Here is a 23,961-nt window from a genome sequence, read left to right on the forward strand (position 1 = left end):
AACCCGTATATTTTTGTTATTTTGTTTCGATGAACGAAACACTTCTTCTTCTTTTTTTTGTTGTTGTTGTTGTGTACAGGTATAAAGAAAACCTATTTGATTTATTCATATTTCCTTTTTCTTCATTTATTTATCTATCCACCGCTTCAATTGTCGAATTTCAATTACTCGCTCTCTAATGCAATTAACGATATCGTTACGTTTCATTGTTTTTTCTTCTTTTTCTTTTTTTTTTTTTATTTTCTTCTTTATCTTAGAATTAGAAACGAAATAAAAATATCTCGTGCATCGAGATATATGGTGTTTATTGTATTAAAAAAAAAAAATAAAGCGATTTTACGTTTGCGCTTGTACGAAATACGATATTATGAATGTATTTATGCGATAATCGTTGAAAAGTAATATTTGTGTGTTCGAAATATTATTCTCGATGTTCCTTAACGAATTTAGTTGTGTGTGTGTGCATGCTGCTAACAGGCGACAAAACCTCCACCATCTCGAGATGGATGGAAACGTGTGCTATGCGCAGCCAGAAAGAGAGCAGCGATTGCATGTCTGCGTAGTGAACCATTGTACAAATTGAGAAGGTAAAAGCGCATCGCTATTAAAATAAATTATAATTTATAAAACAAACAAAAATTAATACGATCAATTAAATTGGTCAATCTTTGATTTATTCTATACCGCGTAATATCACGGTTTTTCCAATATTATTTTTTTTAGGCATCGGGCAATAAATATATTTGCGAGGACGTACTACGAATTATGGTTGCAGGACGAAAACGTAGGTCAGGAAGTAATGATTGAAGACCTTACGGTAATAATATATCATTAAATATAATTATTTATTTATATTCTATTATATATAAAGATTGAATCAAAAGTTAGTGCGTTTTTTAAATTAATATTTTTTCACTTGCATGTATAAAGTAATTTTATTGACTATAAAAAAATTGCATTATATAAAATCACACAATAAACGTAGGAACTTTTGGTTAACCTTAATATATTATAAATCTCGCTAAATATTAATCTATTATATTGCATTGAAATTGTGTAGCAATCATTCGAGGATGCAGAATTGAAAAAAATGGACAAGGATGAAGATGAGGGTAAACCAGATCCATTAACACAACTGGTAACAACGTTCTGTCGTGGTGCAATGACTGAAAGATCCGGTGCTCTTCAAGAAGATCCATTGTACATGAGTTACGCTCAAATAATATCTAAATCATGCGGGGAGGAAGAAGAGGAGGGTGAAGAGGAAGGGGGTGGCGGCGAAGAAGAGGGTGGAGCATCCATTCATGTAACTATTTTTTTGTTCGTTAAACGATTAATTTAATTATACAATCAAATTGACGATGACATTCCCTTTTTACTAATCCACATGAATTTCGATAAATGAACACACAAATAACAAGGATTTTTATTCTTTTTTTTAACTTATTACTCGTATAGACGTGGCCACATAAACTGCTTATGGTAAGATCAAGATGTTAATCGAACCAAATCATGCGCTTTTAAGAATAAAAACGCATAGCCGTAATATTATACCGCATAATATATTTATTTCAATCGATTGTAATCATGTGATAGTATTATACTCGTGATTATTTAATTACTTTAGCAGTAGAGTTTATGCAGCCTTCATCATTGCATTTCTAATTTATTTAGAATTCAATCAATGATTTATCCATATGTTATTATTTTATAATGTCACTAACAATGCTTATTATACTTTTAATTGCAATCTCAAGAGGCCAATGCACAAATTAATGGTGAGATAATGTGTCTCAATGAATCGTTAATTATTATTATTGCTAAATTTAACTATTATCTGTGTATAGGATATATTAATATTATATATTTTTTGCTTCAATTGTGTCATTTTATTTTCGTAGGAACAAGAAATGGAGAAGCAGAAGCTGCTTTTTCATCAAGCACGTTTAGCGAATCGGGGTGTCGCGGAAATGGTATTACTTCATATATCAGCGTGCAAAGGTGTTCCAAGCGAGATGGTTATGAAAACATTGGAATTGGGAATTTCTATTCTTCGCGGTGGTAACATAGAGATACAACGTGGAATGTTAAATCATCTGAAGGAGAAGAAGGACGTTGGTTTTTTCACCTCGATCGCGGGTCTTATGAATTCCTGCAGTGTTCTCGATTTGGATGCTTTCGAGAGGAATACAAAAGCCGAGGGTCTTGGTGTTGGTTCTGAAGGTGCTGCTGGTGAAAAAAACATGCACGATGCTGAATTTACGTGTGCTTTATTCCGTTTTATACAATTGACTTGTGAAGGTCACAATCTTGGTACGTTCATTTGATAATGATTTATTGTAATATCAATTGAAATTATTATTTGCATATAAAAAATCGGTATATATGTATATTTGTTTTCTTTTATCTAGATTGGCAAAATTATCTCAGAACGCAAGCGGGTAATACAACAACGGTAAACGTCGTCATATGTACCGTGGATTATTTACTACGATTACAAGAATCAATTATGGATTTTTATTGGCATTATTCGAGTAAAGAATTAATTGATCCGGCTGGTAAAGCGAACTTTTTCAAAGCAATCGGTGTTGCTAGTCAAGTATTCAACACCCTTACTGAAGTTATTCAGGGACCTTGCGCACAAAATCAACAGGCTTTAGCACATTCGAGATTGTGGGATGCCGTTGGTGGTTTTCTATTTTTGTTTTCACACATGCAAGATAAATTATCGAAACACTCCAGTCAAGTAGATCTTTTGAAAGAATTATTGAATCTACAAAAGGATATGATCACTATGATGCTATCAATGTTGGAAGGTATTATTTAAATATAAATAATATTTCGATATATTATATAAAATGTGAATTATTTTGGAAAAAATAATTCTAATGAAATATTTGTGTTTATATTAATATATAGGAAACGTCGTTAATGGTACTATCGGAAAACAGATGGTTGACACGTTGGTCGAGTCAGCGGGTAACGTCGAATTAATTCTAAAATATTTCGATATGTTTCTGAAATTAAAAGATCTAGTATCATCGCCCAGTTTCTTAGAAGTAGATCTTAATAGCGACGGTTGGGTATATCCTAAAGATTTTAAAGAGAAAATGGAACAACAAAAAAGTTACACCGAGTGAGTTATTACATTTTATAATCGTTTAATATTTTAACGTTGGATTATATGAAAATGTAATAACGGATCGAAATTTTGTTATTAATATTTAGCGAAGAGATAGAATTTTTATTGGCTTGCTGCGAGACTAATCACGACGGTAAAATCGATTACGTTGCCTTCATGGATCGTTTCCACGAACCAGCGAAAGAAATTGGTTTTAATCTCGCTGTACTTTTGACTAATCTTTCTGAGCATATGCCAAACGAGCCTAGATTGGCTAGATTCCTCGAAACTGCTGGCTCAGTTTTAAATTATTTCGAACCATTTTTAGGAAGGATAGAAATTTTAGGTGGTAATAAAAAAATCGAACGGGTATATTTCGAAATCAAAGAATCAAACATAGAACAGTGGGAAAAGCCACAGATAAAAGAATCAAAAAGAACGTATTTCTATAACACGGTAGTCGAGGCAGGTGAAAAAGAAAAATTAGAAACTTTCATTAATTTTTGCGAAGATGCGATATTTGAAATGCAACATGCCAGTGCTTTGATGGCGGTAGAAGAGAGCGGTGGTATTGGTAAAGCGAGAGAATCATCTTACACTTACATGTCGGAAGACGACGAAGAAAGAAACAAAGATCCGATAAGGAGAGGTATACAAGCATTCAAGGATGGCATTTATTTCTTCTTTTCAATGTTCTCACCGACAAATATAAAAAACAAAATAACGGAGATGCAACAAATGACGATACCCGAATTATTTATTGGCTTTTTCAAAATGATATTTTATTCGTTTTATTATTCCGGATTTGGTGTTGGTTGCGTGATAAGTTACTTTATGAAATTATTATTAACTTTGATGAGAGGACCACATATGGATGAACCCGCTATTGAGATAAAAGAAGAAGAAGAAAAACCATTGAGACATTTGCCTGCTTTACCTCCAACGCCGGATGAATCTAATTTACAGGTTTATTTATATATTATAAAACATTATAATGTTTAATAAAACATTCAATTGTTTATATAACATTCTCGCGTTGGTACGACAGGTACAAGCTTTCGGAATGGATATAACGAAAGAGGAAGGTGGTCAAATAAAAATAGCACCACACGAATCGTCGACTTCAACACCACAATCAAGTATCGAGGAAACTGGTGAAAGTACTCCGGACGAGGGTGGCGGTGAGGAAGGTATAAGGACAGGTGATGGAGGTACTGGAGAATCTGATGCACCTGTTAAATTCGTCGATTTACTTGGGTACAATCATATTGATACATATATACTATATTACAAATCATTTCATTTGATCTAACATTTAAATCATTATCGTTAATAAATCGAAGTTTTATTTCATTCCTATTATATCTAATCATTATTTTTTTGCCTCTAACATAAAATAAAATTGTAATGTAATGTCTAGAAGTAATATATACGAATTGACCACGAGTATTAAATAATTGAAAATGAATTTGTAATTTCTAGTACCGGCGAACAAGCAAGGGCCCAAGCCGCAGCAGCAGCTGAAGCGGCAGCTGCTCAACAAGCAGCAATGGCAGCTGTGGAAGCTGAAGCAAAACAAGAAACAATAACCGAACCGTCGGCTGCATCGTCAATTGATTTTTCGGAATACACTCATCGCATTGTCTCATTTTTGGCTAGAAACTTTTATAATCTTAAATACGTTGCCCTTGTTCTTGCCTTTTGTATAAATTTCATGCTACTATTCTACAAGGTAAGGACAAATTTGTGTGATTATATGTTATATCAATTTATGATTTATGAGATTACGATGTTTTGTTTTTATACGATTTATTTTATAATATTTATTAAATACGATATTTGTATAGGTCACATCTCTAGCTGGGGATTCCGACGATGAAGGTAGTGGGGATGCCATGGCTGATATATTAGCTGACATGTCGGGAGAAGGTTCATCTGGTTCAGGAGGTAGCGGTTTAGAAATTGGAAGTGGTAGCGGTGAAAATGATTCCGAAGAGGAAGAGGAAGATCCTATGGAATTCGTTGAAGTTTCGGAAGATTTTTATTATATGGCACACGTTATGAGGCTAATGGCTGCATTACATTCTATCGTTTCTTTAGCCATGCTTGTAGCATATTATCATCTTAAAGTACGAATCGAGTAATCTAAATGAATTTATAATCATTAATCTTGTTTCTTTTAATTATAATATTATAAATGATCATTTTGGATATACACAGGTACCGTTAGCCATATTCAAACGTGAAAAAGAAATTGCCCGTCGTGTCGAGTTCGATGGTTTGTACATTGCCGAAAGTCCCGAGGAGGATGACATCAAAGCACATTGGGATAAAATGGTAATATCGGCTAAAACGTTTCCCGTTAATTATTGGGACAAATTCGTCAAAAAGAAAGTTAGACAAAAGTATAGCGAAACGTACGATTTCGATTACATCAGTAATTTGCTCGGCATGGAAAAGACATCTTTCAGTCAACAAGAGGAAGAAGGTTCTGGTTTGATACATTTGTAAGTTGCAATATTCTCATGAATAATATATAATAATTTTTATAATTATTTTCTTGATCTCTCATCATTATTTTGTTTTTTATATTTTTTATACAGTATCGTAAATATCGATTGGAGATATCAAGTATGGAAAGCTGGTGTCACTATCACAGATAATGTAAGGAAATATTAGAAAGAAAAATAATTATTTTTACGACACGCGAATATAAAATGTGTTATATATTAATTTAAAAATATATATTCTCTCTTTTTTAGGCATTTCTATACAGTCTCTGGTACTTCACATTTTCGATTTTGGGAAATTACAATAACTTTTTCTTTGCTGCCCATCTGCTCGACGTTGCGGTTGGTTTCAAAACATTGAGAACTATCTTACAGTCCGTAACGCACAACGGAAAACAATTGGTGCTAACAGTAATGTTGTTAACAATCGTAGTATACATTTATACCGTGATAGCCTTCAATTTCTTTAGAAAATTTTATATTCAAGAGGAAGACGACGAAGTTGACAAAAAGTGTCACGACATGTTAACGGTATGTGAATAATTCAAATATCTGTAATAAAAATATTCGTATCTCACGATGTGTACGAATTCATTAAATCGAAATGATATTTATTTTTTCTTATTTTCAGTGTTTCGTTTTTCACTTATACAAAGGTGTAAGAGCCGGTGGTGGTATCGGTGACGAAATCGGGGAACCAGATGGCGATGATTATGAAGTTTATCGTATCATGTTTGACATTACATTCTTTTTCTTCGTCATCGTTATTCTTCTCGCTATTATTCAAGGTAATTTTATAACGCGTATACGTATTATTAATATTTATTTAGAAATATTTTAATATATCTTAATTTGTTAGGTTTAATCATCGACGCTTTTGGTGAACTTCGTGACCAGCTGGAAAACGTCAAAACGAATATGGAAAGCAATTGTTTCATATGTGGTTTAGGAAAAGAATATTTTGACACGGTACCACACGGATTTGACACCCACGTTCAACAAGAACACAATCTAGCTAATTATATGTAAGATTATTGTCTCAATACTTTTCTTTGTATTTTTTCAAAGATTTGTACTAATTAACAATAATATATCAAATTCGTTACATTATCATTAGGTTCTTCCTGATGCATCTAATCAACAAACCAGATACAGAATACACGGGTCAAGAAACTTACGTTTGGAATATGTACCAACAAAGATGTTGGGATTTCTTCCCTGTCGGTGATTGCTTCCGTAAACAGAACGAAGCGGTAGAAGAGGAAACTAAGAAGAAATAAATGAGCAATCTTTTTTCTTTTGTTTTTTTTTTTTTTTTAATTTTTTTTTTTTATGTTATATATTTTACATCCGTGACGTGATCAATTCGATCGACTTAATTCTACTTCCCAAAAGAAAATTTTGGCTAGCGAGCGTTTCCAAAATAACATTGTATTCTTAACAAGTGGGCCAAGATTCGATGATATATATATTTTTGGAAATTGCTAATATTTTAATTTGAACAATTTTTAATATCACTTTACATTGACGTGTGATATATATATTCATTCATATATATCTCCATTCAACGTATGTGGCATAATTCAATTCTGAAATACAATTCTGTGTTATATCGCGCGACCTAACACACACACACACATACATACACACACAGAAAACACTTAGGAAGTAAAAATACGTCGAATGTTGATTAAAAGTTACAACATATTTTTCCAACTTTGTAATCGTAGCTACGAGATGGTACGTTCGGCGATATTTCATGTTTTTTAGATAAGTAAATTTAATCGAATGATGGAAATCTTCGACCAGTACAACTTTAGTATCAATCGATATATAAAAAAAAAAATACATACATACATACATACATACAAGGAAACAAACAAGACAAGAGACAAGCAAAAAAAAAAAAGAAAAAAGATAACAAAAAATGAAGATATAAGATATACAAAAAACGACTGCACAAATCAACATATTCATAGTGTTATAATTGCCTTCTTCTCTTACGTCGATAACCGACCAAAATCGATCCGTGCATATAAATCTATTATTATAATATAATATTATTATTATAGTGGGGTGAGAGAGCGTTTGCGGTGTGACGCAATTTAGGATGTAAGTTAGTTGATCGCGTTTAAAGTTTATATCATTAAATCATAAGTCGCGTGTATTTCTCGAAGATATCAAAATGAAAGAAAAAAAAAATAAAAATAAAAAAGAAAGCAGGAAAAAAGGAACATAAAAAGGAAATCTTTTTGAGAACGATCGATGATTGAATTCTCTTTTACGGTTTGTCCGTAAATGTCAATACATATTATGTACAATACATATATATATACACACACACACATATATATATATATTGTACATAAAATTCTACGTCAAGATAAAAATTTCGAAGAATAAAGAAAGAACTACTTCTTTATCGCACGTTATTTCTTGTAAATGTGTTCGTTCGTTTACCAACCTGGCATAAAAAAAAAAGAAAATATACAACACCAAAACGATAAGCGCAGAAAAATTAATGATTTAGTTCAAAAAATCATATTCGTTGAAAAAAAAAAACAAAAAAAAGAATAGAAAAGAATAGGAAAGAAAAATAGGATTTTTCTCGATTTCGATTAAATTTCAAGCGAAAGGAAAAAAGAAAAAAAATAAGATAAAGCCATGAGAAAAGAGATATGGTAGTCGTCGTCATCATCGGGCGTCATCAACGGCGCAAAAGCAATAGAGAACCGATACACGTATCCCCCAGATGTTTCCCTGAAATAAGAGAAATATATGTTATTCGTTGTGTAAATGGAGGGAAGGAGGTCGCGCAAGCGCTTCTGTTAGGCGCCGGTTAAAAGGCCCGGGGCGAAGATGCACCACCATGGCATGGGAGTGTCAATGGGCGATCGTCACGGTGTTCAAAATTCAACGATGCAGCCCAGGAACGGAGTTTGCGACAAAATTGAAAATTATATATCCGAACTTGGACATTGGTACGTGCGAATTATCCATTATCGAGGAATTAAATGGTCAAGAGGTGCAGTGATATCTTCTCACCCTCTAACCGGTGTTCCATACGTTAATGCTAAAGGGGTGAGGAGGGATACGCTCCAGGAACGAAAGTGGCGGGTGTTTTCACGATTTATAATAACGTCGGCTTTTTTTCTGCTTATATCTTTGAAACAAATTCTACCCTTTCTTTTTCTTTTTCTTATTCTTTTTTCTCACTTTGTTTGAACGGACGAGATTTATTTTTTTTTTTATTTTTTGTTGTTTTTCTCTTTTTTCTCCTCTTTTTGTTTTTTTTTTTCTTTTTCTCCTTTATCTTTTCGCAAATTTGATCGATTAATATTCGACGAGAGAGGATTTGCTTTTTTTCTTTATTAATAGTTTCGCTAACGATTGTAATAGTCGATTAAAAATCAGCTCTCTATATGTTGTTATTTATCATTTATATTTTCTCTCGAAATAATTAATTTTTCTTTTTTTTTTTCTTTTTTTTTTCTTTCTATATTTATAGGGCCGTATGGCGTGCAATAATAATGGGCCAATTCTTGTCATTTATACTTTGCTCCATGACACTATGCAATCATCACATCAACACGACTTTCCAGTTATCAATACCAACAGGTAAGTTGTTAGTTTGAAAAAAAAAAAAAGAAAAAGAACAAGACAAAAATATTCGAAATCGGAACGATGCAATAAATGATATTATTCGAATGAATCTTTTTATTATTATTTACGATGATTTTCAAGAATCAAGGAAGATTTTTTTTTCCGAGACAGGACAAAATTTGCCGCACTACGCTATGATGTGTTTAGTATACACAACGTGGATGTCCTGTAGGGGTGTTGGAAATGGTCTAATATCTGTTATAAAAGCCCGTGGTTGGAGGTACTTGCTGTTAGCGCTCATAGATGTTGAAGCGTGCACGCTTATTACATCTTCCCATCAGTTCACCAGCCTCGCCAGTATACAGGTAAACTAAGTATCTCATTAAACTGATTAATTTTCCAGGACAATGATTAACCATCCCTTACCTCGTGGATAATATTTTTGTTGAAGGGAACCCAACTTATATCAATATTCTGTTATATCGAATTTATAATTAAATAAATACAAAATATCAATTATTCGTATATTAAAAATTCATTGAAATGTTTTTCAGTTACTCGATTGCGTTGCTATACCAGTGGCATTGGCACTTTCGTGTTTAGTTCTCGGAGTAAGATACAGGATGGTTCACATCGTTGGTGTTTCTATATGTCTGATGGGTGTAGGATGTTTAGTTTGGGCGGGAATTCACGACAATAAGGATCCAGCATCGACCGGTAATTATTGACAAAATATCAATATCATCCTATTGTATAATTTCATTATCGTTTATATCTTCATTTCTTATCGATCTTTATTAAATGAAAAAAGAAAAAAAGGAAAATCGATATTACGTTTATCATGAATTTATATGCAAAAGGTAAAAATCAATTAGTCGGCGACATGCTTTGTCTCGGTGGTGCCGTTTTGTTCTCGATAACTACGGTACTTCAAGAATTGGCTGTTAAAACGGTCGATATTATCGAGTACTTGGGTATGATTGGTTTCTTCGGGACGATATTGAGTTGTATGCAAATGTAAGTCAATGTCATTGTCTCGTTTAGATTTATCCTATCGATATAACGATCAATTAATCTTTCATCTATGTATTTTTCCGTCAAATCCCTTTGATTTTAGAGCCATCCTTGAAAGACTTCAAATCGAATCGTTTCAGTGGGACAACGTACACGTCATTACGTTCTTGATGACTTACTGCATCATACAATTCGTATTTTTCTCACTCGTTCCTGTCGTATTAGATGAATCCGGTGCAACGGCATTGCAATTGGCTCTTTTAACTGCCGATTCCTTCAACATTTTATCAGGCATGCTGATACATCAATATAAGGTAAAATAATTTAATAAAAAAGAAAAAAAAGAAAAAAAAAGAAAAAGAACGAAAGGGAGGAAAAAATTACGACATCCTATTTACTCAAATTTATGATCTACACGAGTAATTAATAAGCACAATATGACCCTTTGCACGAATAATGCATGCGGTTAGAAAACCCGGAGAGAGAGAGAGAGAGAGAGAACGAACGTTGTTTGCTTTGTTCCAGTTTCACGCCTTGTATTTTGTCTCCTACACGCTCATAATGACAGGCATATATATTTATGCCATAAAGAGGACACCGATGTCATCGAACTCACGAAGGCAACACATCGAACTTCCTGCTCCAGATTACAGGTAGAGTTCAACGTTTACTCATTTTTCTTTTTCTTTTTTTTTTTTTTTTAATTTCAACGTAATCATATATTTTCATTTTATCTTAATTTAATTTAAAAATCATCGAAGTTCTATATTGTATAATAATAATAATAATAATAATAATATGCGTTAAAATAATAATATAATTAAAATAATTTTTTATAACGAAAATCTCGTAGGGTAAGTGAAATTGATTTAGGATTTAAGAATATAATAATAATAATAATAATAATAATAATAATAATAATAATAATATTAATAATAATACTTAGCAATTAAGAAATAAGGATTGTAAAATGTTGGCAAATAATTGACCGAGCGTCGATTAAAGTGATATAATTTTAAGACACATGTCGCACGGCGATGTGGGTGAAGTGGAAATGGCAACGAGCTCCGGTATGTCAGCAGTGAGCGGTACTCTTGACATAAGAGCGTCCACTCTTGGTAGCGAGAGAGAAACGATTGATGCTACGAGTTTACCCCTTAGCGTCAGTTCCGACACAGCTTTCACATCGTTCTACGGTAGTCAAGCAAATCTAAAGGTAGCGTTTTGGATCGATATGACGAATAAGATCTATTCACTTACCCAAAGCATTTCAATCCTTACGTTATTATTAAAAATAATCGTTATCTAATTAACTTCTAATCTTCGATATCAAATGTTCATTTTTAATCTCACATGTCATTGAATGGATCATTTTAGGCTAATAACGGGAACACCGGTCCTGCCTGTAATTAACAAGATAAATTGGAAACAACTGCCTAGATAAAATAGAATTTAAGTTCGAAGGCAATTACTTCGTATGGGACGTAAAGAAGATACTCGAAGATACGATACGGGGATACTAAAAGATAAGAAAAAAAAAAAAGAAAAGAAAAAAAAAAGTAAACAAATAAATAAAAAAAGGAAAGAATAAAAAATTAAATACGAAAGAATGTTTATATATCGGAATAATAGTTAACAATCGTAATAGTACCATTTATATTACATTTTTTGAATAGAAGTATATATATTTCCTCCAAAGACCAACCAAAAGAAGAAGATGATGATCCCCCCCCTTTGGAGGAGTATCATTAATTTTCACTTTATTCCCGATTCACGACGCACGATTTTCTCTAATTATTGACGATCCCATAATGACAATATCGGCAGCACGAGCGATTATGTTCTATTTGAAACGCTTACGGTTGCTGGCCTATGTCGGTGGCTAATTTTTGCATGCTCCTGCCTTTAGAATAGTACACGAATATAAGGGTAATAGAGAACTAAACAAAACGGTAGATAACGATAAAATGATGAATAATATTGTCGACACTGTTGTCATGACGTTTTGATCAACATTTCTTATCTTACAATTAGTTAGAAAACAAACACAAAAAAAAAAAAAGTGATACGATGATACTTTACGAGTCATTTTTCTACATTAGTCGTAATTCGGTTGTGCGTATCTATATATACGTAAATATATATATGTATATATATATTTACGTGTATATATATATATATATATATATATATATATACATATATAAATATGTCACAAAATATTTCTTGACAATGGGTACAAGTAAACGAATATATGAGCCGATTGGATCTTTCTCCGAAAAAGATTCGGTGGTTTATAATTTTTAGGGTAAATAATTAAGGCTTAACGATTAAGAATATCTATTAAAAAAACATTCATTATTGTCATTTAGACTTTACATTAGTCACGAGTGAATATTCTCGAAATTCTTTTTAATGAGATTAAAAAGAGGGGAATCATCTCAAAGAGATGTGCGTGCCAAATATCTTGATACATTATTATTTTTAGTATGAACTAATATTTAGATGTTTACCTTATCACTGTTTCAATTTTTATTATTTAGTAATGTAAATTTGTCTCAACTCTATCTTTCTTCTTTTCCTTATTAATGAACATTTGTAGAAACCGGTATTATTATTTCAAGCATACATTATGTACAGTTAAGTGTTTATATATTAATATTCTATATATAATTAATGAATATAATATCTTTAAATGCATTAAGCATTCGTTATTCGATATGGTTAAAATATCAAAACTTTTTGTTACAAGTCCATCGAAAAATCAATAAAGCGAATAACATGGTCAATTAATCTACAATTTATTTATCAATCCTTTTATTTGTGTTTTATTCTTATAATTAGTTTTATTCAAAAGTAATTTCATAAAACTATTTAATCCTGTCCCTCTCTAAATTTTGTCCTGGGTGTATTGAAAAAATAATGACAAATTTTTCATTCCGCCTACAGTTTGGATGGTATAAATAAAGATGGAAAATGTAAATTAACAAATGGTACGATAAATGAGTCTTACGTTCCGCGGAGAAAGCTTTGCTAAATATAATATATGCATAACTCTTAAAATACCAGCTTATGAGAATGAAATCGTAAGAAGACAAGTGCACTTAGAAAGGAAAGTCTTATCGACTAATTATAATCCGTATGTAGTACGTAGATATATATTTACATACACATTATACCAACGTATGTACAATAAAAAAGAGATTATTCTAATTAGATTGTTCCACGGATCGTAATCCTTAAGACTTTGCAAATATTATCGATCTGTGAACCCTTTAAATATAGCTATCTTAACGAAGATCGAATCATTTTATAGAACCATGTCGCGACAATCAGTAGTTCTATCAATACTCTCTTACTTTTTATTTGTTACGTTGAACAACGTAACGTCTAAAGTAATTCCACCTTCGGCACCATGGGCAAGCTTTGCTTCGAAATCAGGTAAATATATATATTTATATATATATGTATATATTTGTGGAATTTCTCGGGTCCATTTCGAAAAGAATTAATTATTATCTTAAACTTCAGTTTATTCGAGGTCACTTGGACCACCTGTACCTGGTGTATCTGGATTTAGCACCATAAGCATACCGTACATGTCCAAATCGCCGTTCTTTCCAAAATTCGTTGATCCTAAAGATATGATTTCTAAAAAGACTGATTTATTGAGCAATCTCTTCGGTGGAATCGGTACAGTTCCCTTGGCTGCGGATAGTTCCAAGTTATTACCAAGCAGTTTTTTGCAATATCCTACGGTGGATGATCAAAGCGATTCCGCTGAGACGAAGTTAAATGACATTGCTCAACTATACGGAATTTCGAAATTTAAATCTCCGCTACTACCGTCACAGGAAACTAAGAGAAGTACAACCTTGCTCGCAAACGATCCGGAACCTTCATCGAAAGATACAGCGTCTAATGATAAAACTGAAGTAAAAGATCCCAACTCATCTACGAGCGATAACGATTCGAAATCGGAAGAAAGTGAAACACCCGAAGACAAGATTAATGATAAGTTAAAGGTAAAGGAATATCTTCCAGGAATGTTTTCTCCATTTGCTGTTGATCCATCGATGTTCATAGACAAAAAATATTCCTTTTTGGACACACTATTTAAAAATCTTGCAACTTCTACCGCTGCTCCGATTTTTGCCGATACGACACCAAAGAGTACAATCGTACCACCTGAATTTTGGATTCCAAGCTCACCGTTTGCCGATCCAACGGAATACAACGACAAGATATCCTCCTTTTTGGATAAATTATTCGAGAATTTAACATTGAACAAGACTAATGCCGAGGACGAAACATCATCTCCGGTTTCTGCTCCGAGAGTTGCAAGATCGATCGAGGATGTATCTTCAATACTCGCTGCTAAAGATGCTTTCGTAGATTCGATACTAATGCAATTGAGTAGTTTGAAAGACGAAATGATCTCGGTTCTAAACGATACGATAGCTTATCAAAAATCTTCGAGCGTGTCTTCGTCGATGGTACCAAAGAAACCATTTCTACCAAGCATGTGGATGAAGCCAACAGCAGATACGATGTTACTGTACAAGCAAAAAATGCAATTTCTTGATCAAATGTTCGATATGTTGCTAGAATTGCAAAAAAATGTATCAGCAAATATTTTAGAAACCGTGAAGTCCGAACTGAACACACAAAGTGATGTTCAACCGCCGAATTTCATCGACGAACCTTTGGCACCTACCGACGATAATTTGTTGAATCAATCTCTGTTGGATGTCATTAAGCAAAGTTTAGCACAAAGTATTCAATATCCAGCAGCTGCATCGAAAGGTGCTGGCAAAAAAGTAGCTCGATCGACACCAAGCGCAACTTCATTTTGGGTTTCTTATCCGGAGAGTACACATACCGTTGCTAAACGACACGCTCCTGCAAATAATTTTCAATATCCTTCACGAACAGGAAATAATTTTAATTATCCACAAGATAAATCGGATCTGAGCCAATCCGCGGAATTGTCACAGAAATATGACAAGGAAAATACCGATTTCGATTACGTAAGTTCACCATTTGTCTTTATGTAATATTATGATCATAATAATATTTTGATCTATTTAATTAATGGGATTCAAAGTATACAAAAATATGAATTTTATAATGAAGTAATGATCGAGTAATTTTTCATATATATGCAATACAAATGAACGTGTTATTCGTATGTCATAGGATATTGATGAGCAAAGAGAAAATATAGAGAAATTTAAAAAATATGTTAAGTGGATGGATTATATTATGAACAAACGCAAGGAAGGCAAGCATCGTCATCATCATCATTATTTTTAAGTCATTTCAAAAATTGATTAATATATTATTATATCTCAAAATTCGAAATACTAAGTTAAAATTAAATCGTGTAGAAGATTTCGATTCTATAAATAAAATTCTTTAAAAACAATTAAGAAATACAACCGGCAGACTTAACTAATTATTTCATTGTAATAATTATTTAAACTTTGTTAGTCGATGAACAATATTTAGGAAATAATAAAGATGAGAATAATGTTGTGTTACAAAAAAAAATGTCATATAGATAGTTGAATTTTTATTAACAATGAATATTATCTGCAGGTATATGTGAAGTATTAAAGTTTACTTAATTTTTATTATTTCCCTGAAGTATGTATGCAAGAATTTTTCGTCGCATACTTTTCTTATTTTTTATCGCTCATCACAAATAGCTTGTGTCATAAGAGTAACTTCTGATGACTACATTTTATGACTCTAGGGCATAATAACACACACATAAACACAATCCTGCATCAAGTGCATTGTTACGTTATTCTGCAATCAGCAATGCATTGCACGCAGGGTAGCGTTAATGTGTTAGGAAGCACCGTGACTTATGACAGATGTTTTGAAGTTCTTATTAATATAGCTTAATTACAACTTCGTAGAAAATTTTAGAAATATTGGCAGTACTGGTAAGTACACATAACGTATACATAATTCTGCATAGAATTCATCTATAGAAATTAAAGATAAATTAATCTAAAAGATTGCACTAAACATATGACTGACTGTAGTTTGATCACAAGTTTTTCTGTTTTAGATTTTTCCGTAGCTAAAATACATTCGTGCGCTTTTCAGAGCAATATGAAGTATTTAAATATTTATAATCTTATCTAAAGGCAATTTCACTTTTCTTTTTTAATCATTACTTATTATCTCTACAAAATTATCACATTAACTACCCCGATCTAGTATCGCTATATCAAAGTTCAATAATATACATATAATCAAAATTTAATATATATTATTTGCTTATTTGAATATTTTCTTCTTTTTCTATTTTTAACATATACATTAGAAGAGAAACTTCAATTTGTTATGCATTCAAGTAAGTTAGATTATTGAGAATTATCAATAATTGTTAGTGAGTCAAATTTTTAAATACAAAACCTATACCTTGTTAATATTTAATACTTAGTAATATACTTCTCACTCTGGCAGGTATATACAATTTTCAACAATGTTTATTATATATATATATATGTATATGTTTGAACTATATAGTACTTTTATTGTACAAAGCTATGAAGGTATACCTTCTTTCAGAAATTTAGACAATTTTTTATTTATTGTCTCCTCATATGCTCAAATTTTATCAGTTTGCATAGAAAGACAAACTTCTGAACCTTTTATTATCAAATTGTACAGTATTTTCTTCAAATATATTATCACCTATGTTTTATGATGCGATTTATTAATCGTTCAACTTGTCGATCAATTCTTAATACCATATAAAGTGATGCCAATACACTGCATAAGGTTACTAAAAATCCTAAACCTTGAAATATTAACTTTGGTGCAAAAATTTTCCAAATCATTAAATGTCGGCAGTGAATTGTTGCAGAAAGCATGGAACCAAAAGTCTGAAAAATTTGTAATTAAACAAATCAAACGAATTTTACTCAAATATTTATATCAAATTATTAATAATATAACAACTTACTCTGATTCCATGAAACATTATATACTTTCCTGAGGCAGAAAATATAGCCCCATGGAAAAAAGATTCCTGTTCATATAATACTAGTTCACCTCTTTTCATGTTATCTTCAAAAAGTTTATTTTTACACAAATTTGGGAATATGAGATATAGCGTAAATGGAACAATCACTAATAGAGGTAACATTGCTCCCAATATAATGTGTGATCCAAATGTATTGATCCCTATGTACAGACATTATGTTTTTTAATATTCAGAATTGAAAAAGACATGTAAAAAATTAAATTAAAATTATAAATTAATTAAGATTTACCAATAAGAATTGCTGGTAATAAATTTCCATGAAAATGGCCACCTGTTCCCACAAAAGCAGCATCCCATTGAATTTTAGGAAATGATGCTTGATGACCAGTTCCATAAAAGAAGTATTCTGCTATCAGAAACCAGCAAAGAATTGTTGAGGTAGGTACATTGACAAGATCAGCTGTTTATAACACAGAAATAATATACTATGAAAGACTAGTAATTACATTAGCATAACATATTCCCAAATACTCACAGGCACTGGTTGCATGGTTATACCTCTCCAAAGCAGATAAACTCAAAACTGAGATACATGTGATAAACATTAAAAAGGTACTAGGAGATAACATATCGCCTAACAATAAAGAATATAACAGTGTAAGAAAAGTGTTCAGTGAAATAAATGCAGCACTGTACACTGTACCTAAACCATAAACAACTGGAGTTTCGTTTATATTCGTTTCTTTTTGACATACCGATTCCTTTATTTTTTCAAACAATTGGGGAATTATATTTTCCCGTTGATAAATATTTATTGATTCTTTCTTTTTTGGTAATAAGTATACATTAAGTGGCCGATAATAGAGGATAAATATAGAGAATAAACATATCACATACACCATATTTGGTAATGCATTCATTTGCCAAGAAAGAGATAATTTCATTTTAGATAATTTTGGAAGTCTTTGTAAAACCCAATAACATCCGATGCAAACACCACTAATCACTGGACAATATTGCCCTACAATAATGCTAAGCGAAAAGCCTGTCAAATTCCCACAATTCCGCAGCCAAATTCTAACAATTGTAATGTACGATGCAAGCACAAATAAAGTGACGACTAATAAACTACGTTCTATATTTTGTGGTATGAAAGAACCAATTTTATTACTCGCAGACATGAAACAAGTACGATCTTGGTGTTCTTCACGACATTGCCAAAAATAATATGATAATCTGATAGAAACACAAGCTAAGAATACAATGATGACTATAATTGTATTAGAATTTGATTTTTCTGATTGCTTGGAAAATGTCTTTATTTTTCTTTCATTTTTTTCTCTTACATTATAAACAAGTAAGCAAATTAATGTAACTAATAGAAAAGATAATACATTATCTTCTTCAACAATATAACTATTAGAAAATAAGCCACAAAAAGTTAATATGAGTATTATTTTACTTAAAAAAGCCAATAAATTAAATTTACTGTAATTATAAAAATTCATAGAAATTACATCCCAATTTGGAATAATTAATGCAAGTAAAAGTAAAATAGAAACTGCGCCAGTCGCCACAAATATAGTGTTTCTTAAATCTGTAATAATATCTAAATAGAACAAGGAGATAACTATCATAACGGTTGCTAAATTTATTAACATTGAGCAATTCAAAAATGAAGAATTAAGTATTGTAGACATACGATTCTCAGGAATACCATTTATAATCAAATAAAAAAAGAATAAAGTGCAAAACATTAAAATTAATCCTTTTGACATTAATTTAGAATCAAATTGTACCCAAACTTCTGAACATATGTCTTTAAGTTCCTTAAAGTAATGTTTAGAATTTTCTATAAAATGTTTAAATTCATCTAAATTATTTATACTATCGATTTGACTGGATAGAAATGTATACATATCTTCTAATCTTTGTAACTGAACTTTAGTAAACGATTTTGTATCAGCAGCATAGACATCTATATAATTTTTTGTCTGAACAATATTTCTCCAGAGACTATGCAATGGATACGTTAATTGATCAAGCGAATAATTTTTTGGATTTTGATTCCCTGGTAAAGAGTTTAATATCAGAGATCCTAAATTAGAAAATGGTACTGGTATTCCAAGAATTGATGCTAATGTTGGAACAAGATCGATCTGATTTACACTTTCAGTTCTTTTAATTAAATCCTGATGCAGAAGAGGAATAGTTGAATATACAAACATAGCAGCCTCCGTCTCATTAGGACTATCTCCACCATGATCTCCACTCTCTGTCATACCATGATCTCCAACAACAAATAATATTGTATCTTTATCAAGAAAATCAATAATCTCTTTTATGAGGTTGTTAGTATCATTTAATTTTCTAGTCATCTCTGGATGCTGCGAACCATGTTTATGTCCACAATGATCAATTCCAAGAATATGCGCTACAAGTAATGACCAGTCATTTTTTTTCATTTCAAAGAAAATTCTATATCTGACTTCCCGGTCAACAGTATCAAGATCCCATACATTAAATGACGGAGAAGGAAACTGACGTTTAAATTTTTCAGGAAATAAATTAGTCCAAGTATCATCGCCCATAAAAATAACACCCTTACTAACAGTTTGTTCAATAAGATTGTCCTCGCCAATAGTTCCAGAAGCAAAATTTGAACCGATATCTATGAATGTAGGTAAAGATCCTGCAGTAAGACCTTGAAGACGTTGCATCGTTGTTGTTGGGGGATCTGCTATGAATTTATACAAACGAGTATACAAAGGCTTTTTTTCTAAGAGTTCATGAATTATTGGTAATTTATTACGATGATAGGATGTCATTGAAGCATTGTCGTTATACCAAGTAGCAAATTCATATTTTAAGGCATCGACTACAAGGAGCACGACTCTAGCTTTGGGTTCTAAACAAATTGTAGCAGCATGCTGCGTATCTTGAAATATATTATTTATATTACAATCTTCAGATGCTGTGCAAGACTTGCATTCTGCCCGTTCTGGTCTAGATACTCGATTAAGAAGAAAACCACTGGTAAACACTAAAAGTCCGGCTGTCATCAAATAAGACATCCATACTTCAAATAAAATGTAAGCCCATAATTTTTTCATTTTGACGAAATTCCAATAGTATTATTATTTTATTAATATTTATCAATCTTCAAAGAAGTCTGCATAATTTTTCATCTACTAATCCACAAGTACCATCCAATTTATCAACCACATTGTTTTTAACACATTATTTCTAAGAACACTCAAACTTAACATGAATTTTACTTGGATTAAATTTAATGACGATTAACTTATTTAGGAATCAGCATGAATGAACGAATATCGATTTTTTACATTTCACTTATTTCTGAATAAAAGTATGTATCAGTACAATACTTTCAATATAATCGCATAACTTTCTATAAAAACTATTCATAATTTAGATTTTCATTGCTCCCGATTGTTAAAAACTAATTTTATGTTAAGTATACGGACTTAGAAATACAGGGATATGACACAAACATGCGGGGTGTGTTACAAAACATGGAAGGGGAACAACGATCCGCCATTATAAATGAACAATATTGAAAACTGACACAAACTGACTGCCAGCAAGAAATTTAATCTATTACAAGATATCCTAATATATTAATTTAATTAAAACAGAGAATATTTAGGAATATAATACTCGATTAACTACAAATTGTAACTCAATCATTTCTCGGAAATAATAAATAATAATAAACGATAATTAAACTATTTTGACAATTAATACATCAAAAAGATTAATGATAAAATTAGAAATTATATGAGTATTAGGGGATAATGAATTTTTTTAATAATATATAATTTGTTCTAAGTCAAGAATCTCTTAATTAATTTATATATTTATTTCGTTAATAAATAAGAAAAATATAATTATAAATTATTTTTCAAATTTGGCGCGCGAATCGTTCAATTGCAATATTGCATTATTTTCTTACGACAATTTCGTAATTTTTAAGAGATTCGTAATATCATAATAATATAATTGTAAAGCACTAAAGTTATAAAATAACAATTTGTAAAATACAAATTTCTTTCTTTTAGATAAATATATGAGAATTTATTCCTATCTTTTTCATTTCCGTAATTGGAAATTCGTATTGTTATAGAGCAACGTGATTGGTGGAGAGGAAATATATTTTTAGAATTCAGTGATACCAACAACGAAATGTCAAATAAAAGCACTCACGTTACGCGATTAATTGAATAGCTTTATTTTATTTCTTGCAATTTGCTGCAGTGTGAAATCTGTTTATTGGTTGCAATAAGCGAATGGGAGATTTTATTTTCATTGTTTATAACCAATTGAATTATTTGGGGAAACGGAAATAGATTGTTCATTATGTTCATACATGGTATCATAATTTATACTACGTTAGAGTTCTTTCTAAGGCAGTCTTACTTTTAGTAAAAACTTTCCAGTTTTGCTGATTGGTTAATTTGCTATAAAATTAGGTCAATGGGATCTTGTGTGAAGTCAAATTAGAAGAGTAGAAGAAAGGATTTGATTTTCTTCCTGTTTATCTCATTATTCAAGTCATCGTATTTTATGTAAGAATCTTTTATTATATTGAATCTCCATTTTATCATATTCTAAACATTCAAAAGTGAAATTTGATCAAAACTCATACTAACGTACTGCGTTTATTTTCTACCATATTTTACCACAACAGTGTTTGATGCATACGGTACGATGATAAGTGATCTGTAAATGGTGTTATAATAAATATCTCTGTGGTATCTAACAAGACTGATTATACTGATTAGAATGAAGACTGCATCCCGTATTGCTGATCGTAATTCTCAATCTGATAGATTCAGCATGGCTGAACGACTTGGTTTAGGTCCTGAAGTTCGAGAATTGAAATTAGGGCCTTCTTTTACTAATAATAAGTCAACAGCATTCCATACGCTTAAATGTAAGTGATCATCTGTTTATTCTACTTTCCATATTTCTTTTTTACTCTGTTCATTTTATATATAATTCTCTTTATATTTATGCAAATTTCGTTTTCATTTTTTAGATGATTTTAAGCCAGCAAGTGTAGATGTGTCTAAAATGGCAAGAGTAGATGTTGGAACAAATAATACGATGATGGTTACCGTTCCACATTTAGACGGAGCAGGTATTCCTCATACAGTGTTCAAAGGCTCTCAAAGGCCTCACCATAAAGATTGTGTTCTTATTATTGATAGAAAAACAGGAGAAATAACTTTAGAAAAATTATCTGCCAATATTCAAGTTAAAAAAACTCGGTATGACTTTACTAGATTACTTTTTAACTTGATATCTTTTCTATTTTATAAATCTTTATTAATTGTCTCTATTAATCTTTACGTTTTTTAGAACAGAACCAAAGTCTCAATTGCATTTGGGAACTTCTACCACAAATAATAGTAGTACTAGTAGTAGTAGTATTAATAATAATAATAGACCTATTACACCTGTGGAAACTAAGAAAAGTCCTACGCATAACAAGCTTATTAATAAGTCAAGAGTTGTGAATCGTAAGAAGAAGGATCGTGTCACGCAATTGCATCCAAAGCAAAGCAGTCCTCGAATATCACCGTATCATAGAAAAAGTCCACCAAATCCAACATCTGATAGGTATTAACTAATACATAAGTACTAATTATTATAATATTAGAAAAGAATGAATTTTGTTTGTTATATCTATATTTAAATAATTTTTTATTTATGTAATTTAACAGTTTGTCAATGCAATCATCGACAACGCAGTCAACTTTGGCTAGCCTTCCAATGATTAGTTCAGAAAATGATGATTTTCTTATGATGCCACCAATGCCACCAATGCCACCGTCAGCAGTGCCATCAATGCCACCGTCAGCAGTGCCATCAATGCCACCAATGCCACCAATGCCACCTCTTAGCGATTCAAGTTCAGGAAGTTCAAGTTCAGATAGTTCAGATAGTGATTCTGATACTGGAAATGCTCCTGTATCAACAGTGACTAATGGTAAGTTTTAATACATTATTTAATACACTGTTGAGTTATATCACTATTTTCTATTTAACAATTGAAAATTATAATTTAAACTAAGAGTATCATGCAAATCTGGCTTGACAATTAATGCAATAATGAAACATTTTTGTTTCTAGGTCATCCTAATAATACAACTTTATCACCAACTTCACTAATGCCAAATAATTTATTAAATGAGGATTTACAGCTGTCAGAATCAGAATCTGACAGTGATTAATAAAGATTTCTTAAGATCTTAGAAACGATTAAAATGTGGTCTTAATGGAAAATATATATATATATATGAGGTAAATATATTAGTATTTATTATTTATAATAAGATATGTTGAATTATTGCTAGAATATATGCATTAAAAAAATGCTTTAATAATATTAAATGTAATTTTTAAACTTTGGTGTTGGTTTCAGAATTATACATTTGTGAGATTACTTATTATGGTGTATTTTCTAATCAATAGATATATTTATAAAAAAAAAAGCGATTGAAGAATGTAATCCTATAAATATAATAGAATAACATGCGAATTTAGATATTTAATCTTTTAATAACTATTGAAAAAAAGGCAATCAAATTTTATTTCATGCATAATCTTGAATACAGTAAATACTGTAAAACGAATTGATTCTAAAGTAATTTAAATATATATAATAGAATGTTAATATA

General features: G+C 31.2%; 5 protein-coding genes across 23 annotated transcripts in view; 4 read left to right on the top strand and 1 right to left on the bottom strand.

Moving 5' to 3' along the window:
• The window catches only part of LOC106787111 (ryanodine receptor), a 36,487-nt gene extending 28,424 nt beyond the window's left edge, over positions 1 to 8,063 (top strand). For 8 of the 14 annotated variants that reach the window (XM_014749204.1, XM_014749210.1, XM_014749215.1 and 5 more), the window contains 15 exons: positions 724 to 817; positions 1,061 to 1,306; positions 1,902 to 2,313; positions 2,412 to 2,816; positions 2,920 to 3,136; positions 3,229 to 4,087; positions 4,170 to 4,378; positions 4,604 to 4,853; positions 4,969 to 5,250; positions 5,342 to 5,628; positions 5,725 to 5,785; positions 5,884 to 6,162; positions 6,263 to 6,419; positions 6,491 to 6,656; positions 6,749 to 8,063. In XM_014749204.1, coding sequence (XP_014604690.1) covers positions 724 to 817; positions 1,061 to 1,306; positions 1,902 to 2,313; positions 2,412 to 2,816; positions 2,920 to 3,136; positions 3,229 to 4,087; positions 4,170 to 4,378; positions 4,604 to 4,853; positions 4,969 to 5,250; positions 5,342 to 5,628; positions 5,725 to 5,785; positions 5,884 to 6,162; positions 6,263 to 6,419; positions 6,491 to 6,656; positions 6,749 to 6,911 — 4,087 coding nt within the window. In that variant the 3' untranslated portion in view covers positions 6,912 to 8,063. Of the gene's footprint in view, positions 1 to 723; positions 818 to 1,060; positions 1,307 to 1,458; positions 1,483 to 1,757; positions 1,779 to 1,901; positions 2,314 to 2,411; positions 2,817 to 2,919; positions 3,137 to 3,228; positions 4,088 to 4,169; positions 4,379 to 4,603; positions 4,854 to 4,968; positions 5,251 to 5,341; positions 5,629 to 5,724; positions 5,786 to 5,883; positions 6,163 to 6,262; positions 6,420 to 6,490; positions 6,657 to 6,748 lie in introns of all 14 variants that reach the window. The other 6 variants (XM_014749203.1, XM_014749202.1, XM_014749205.1 and 3 more) reach the window with 2 other exon arrangements.
• A 211-nt stretch (positions 8,064 to 8,274) lies between these two features.
• On the top strand, positions 8,275 to 12,296 carry LOC106787113 (solute carrier family 35 member F2-like). 2 transcript variants are annotated; one of them, XM_014749218.1, is made up of 9 exons: positions 8,275 to 8,612; positions 9,140 to 9,249; positions 9,406 to 9,599; positions 9,789 to 9,951; positions 10,095 to 10,251; positions 10,352 to 10,562; positions 10,774 to 10,901; positions 11,254 to 11,464; positions 11,626 to 12,296. In XM_014749218.1, exons 1-9 carry the CDS (start codon positions 8,491 to 8,493, stop codon positions 11,659 to 11,661), a joined length of 1,332 nt encoding a protein of 443 aa, XP_014604704.1. In that variant the 5' UTR covers positions 8,275 to 8,490; the 3' UTR covers positions 11,662 to 12,296. The 2 variants fall into 2 exon arrangements, with proteins under 2 accessions (XP_014604704.1, XP_014604705.1); XM_014749219.1 differs by having other exon boundaries at positions 11,269 to 11,464.
• Positions 12,297 to 13,459: 1,163 nt separating this feature from the next.
• Positions 13,460 to 15,684, top strand: LOC106787125. The gene is made up of 3 exons (XM_014749236.1): positions 13,460 to 13,689; positions 13,780 to 15,278; positions 15,448 to 15,684. The coding sequence occupies exons 1-3, from the start codon at positions 13,569 to 13,571 to the stop codon at positions 15,562 to 15,564; spliced, it is 1,737 nt and encodes a 578-aa protein (XP_014604722.1). The 5' UTR covers positions 13,460 to 13,568; the 3' UTR covers positions 15,565 to 15,684.
• Positions 15,685 to 15,803: 119 nt separating this feature from the next.
• Positions 15,804 to 20,829, bottom strand: LOC106787124 (GPI ethanolamine phosphate transferase 3). The gene is made up of 4 exons (XM_014749235.1): positions 17,790 to 20,829; positions 17,544 to 17,714; positions 17,234 to 17,454; positions 15,804 to 17,153 (listed from the first exon to the last, which is right to left on the bottom strand). The coding sequence occupies exons 1-4, from the start codon at positions 20,365 to 20,367 to the stop codon at positions 16,959 to 16,961; spliced, it is 3,165 nt and encodes a 1,054-aa protein (XP_014604721.1). The 5' UTR covers positions 20,368 to 20,829; the 3' UTR covers positions 15,804 to 16,958.
• A 704-nt stretch (positions 20,830 to 21,533) lies between these two features.
• Positions 21,534 to 23,839, top strand: LOC106787110 (ell-associated factor Eaf). 5 transcript variants are annotated; one of them, XM_014749199.1, is made up of 8 exons: positions 21,534 to 21,843; positions 21,966 to 21,980; positions 22,060 to 22,211; positions 22,317 to 22,548; positions 22,640 to 22,900; positions 23,005 to 23,270; positions 23,414 to 23,584; positions 23,706 to 23,839. In XM_014749199.1, exons 3-7 carry the CDS (start codon positions 22,061 to 22,063, stop codon positions 23,512 to 23,514), a joined length of 1,011 nt encoding a protein of 336 aa, XP_014604685.1. In that variant the 5' UTR covers positions 21,534 to 21,843; positions 21,966 to 21,980; position 22,060; the 3' UTR covers positions 23,515 to 23,584; positions 23,706 to 23,839. The 5 variants fall into 5 exon arrangements, with proteins under 5 accessions (XP_014604685.1, XP_014604684.1, XP_014604683.1 ...); XM_014749198.1 differs by having other exon boundaries at positions 21,534 to 21,647; positions 21,748 to 21,843; positions 21,966 to 22,211; XM_014749197.1 differs by having other exon boundaries at positions 21,966 to 22,211.
• The last annotated feature ends 122 nt before the right edge of the window (positions 23,840 to 23,961 follow it).

This window comes from Polistes canadensis, unplaced genomic scaffold, assembly GCF_001313835.1.
Source record: "Polistes canadensis isolate GaletaPanama2010 unplaced genomic scaffold, ASM131383v1 scaffold_92, whole genome shotgun sequence".
NCBI classification, from domain to species: Eukaryota; Metazoa; Arthropoda; class Insecta; order Hymenoptera; family Vespidae; genus Polistes; species Polistes canadensis.

What these genes read in the sequence shown, in the direction of transcription:
- LOC106787113 (XM_014749218.1), top strand. Translation starts at nt 8,491, where the DNA reads ATGCACCACCATGGCATGGGAGTGTCAATGGGCGATCGTCACGGTGTT. An exon ending in CCAGTTATCAATACCAACAG is followed by an intron (nt 9,250 to 9,405) that starts GTAAGTTGTTAG and finishes TTTCCGAGACAG; the next exon opens with GACAAAATTTGCCGCACTAC. An exon ending in CTTCCTGCTCCAGATTACAG is followed by an intron (nt 10,902 to 11,253) that starts GTAGAGTTCAAC and finishes CGTCGATTAAAG; the next exon opens with TGATATAATTTTAAGACACA.
- LOC106787125 (XM_014749236.1), top strand. Translation starts at nt 13,569, where the DNA reads ATGTCGCGACAATCAGTAGTTCTATCAATACTCTCTTACTTTTTATTT. An exon ending in AAGCTTTGCTTCGAAATCAG is followed by an intron (nt 13,690 to 13,779) that starts GTAAATATATAT and finishes CTTAAACTTCAG; the next exon opens with TTTATTCGAGGTCACTTGGA. An exon ending in AAAATACCGATTTCGATTAC is followed by an intron (nt 15,279 to 15,447) that starts GTAAGTTCACCA and finishes CGTATGTCATAG; the next exon opens with GATATTGATGAGCAAAGAGA.
- LOC106787124 (XM_014749235.1), bottom strand. Translation starts at nt 20,367, where the DNA reads ATGAAAAAATTATGGGCTTACATTTTATTTGAAGTATGGATGTCTTAT. An exon ending in TAACCATGCAACCAGTGCCT is followed by an intron (nt 17,715 to 17,789) that starts GTGAGTATTTGG and finishes TGTTATAAACAG; the next exon opens with CTGATCTTGTCAATGTACCT. An exon ending in TAATGTTTCATGGAATCAGA is followed by an intron (nt 17,154 to 17,233) that starts GTAAGTTGTTAT and finishes CAAATTTTTCAG; the next exon opens with ACTTTTGGTTCCATGCTTTC.
- LOC106787110 (XM_014749197.1), top strand. Translation starts at nt 22,061, where the DNA reads ATGAAGACTGCATCCCGTATTGCTGATCGTAATTCTCAATCTGATAGA. An exon ending in AGCATTCCATACGCTTAAAT is followed by an intron (nt 22,212 to 22,316) that starts GTAAGTGATCAT and finishes TTCATTTTTTAG; the next exon opens with ATGATTTTAAGCCAGCAAGT. An exon ending in CCAAATCCAACATCTGATAG is followed by an intron (nt 22,901 to 23,004) that starts GTATTAACTAAT and finishes GTAATTTAACAG; the next exon opens with TTTGTCAATGCAATCATCGA.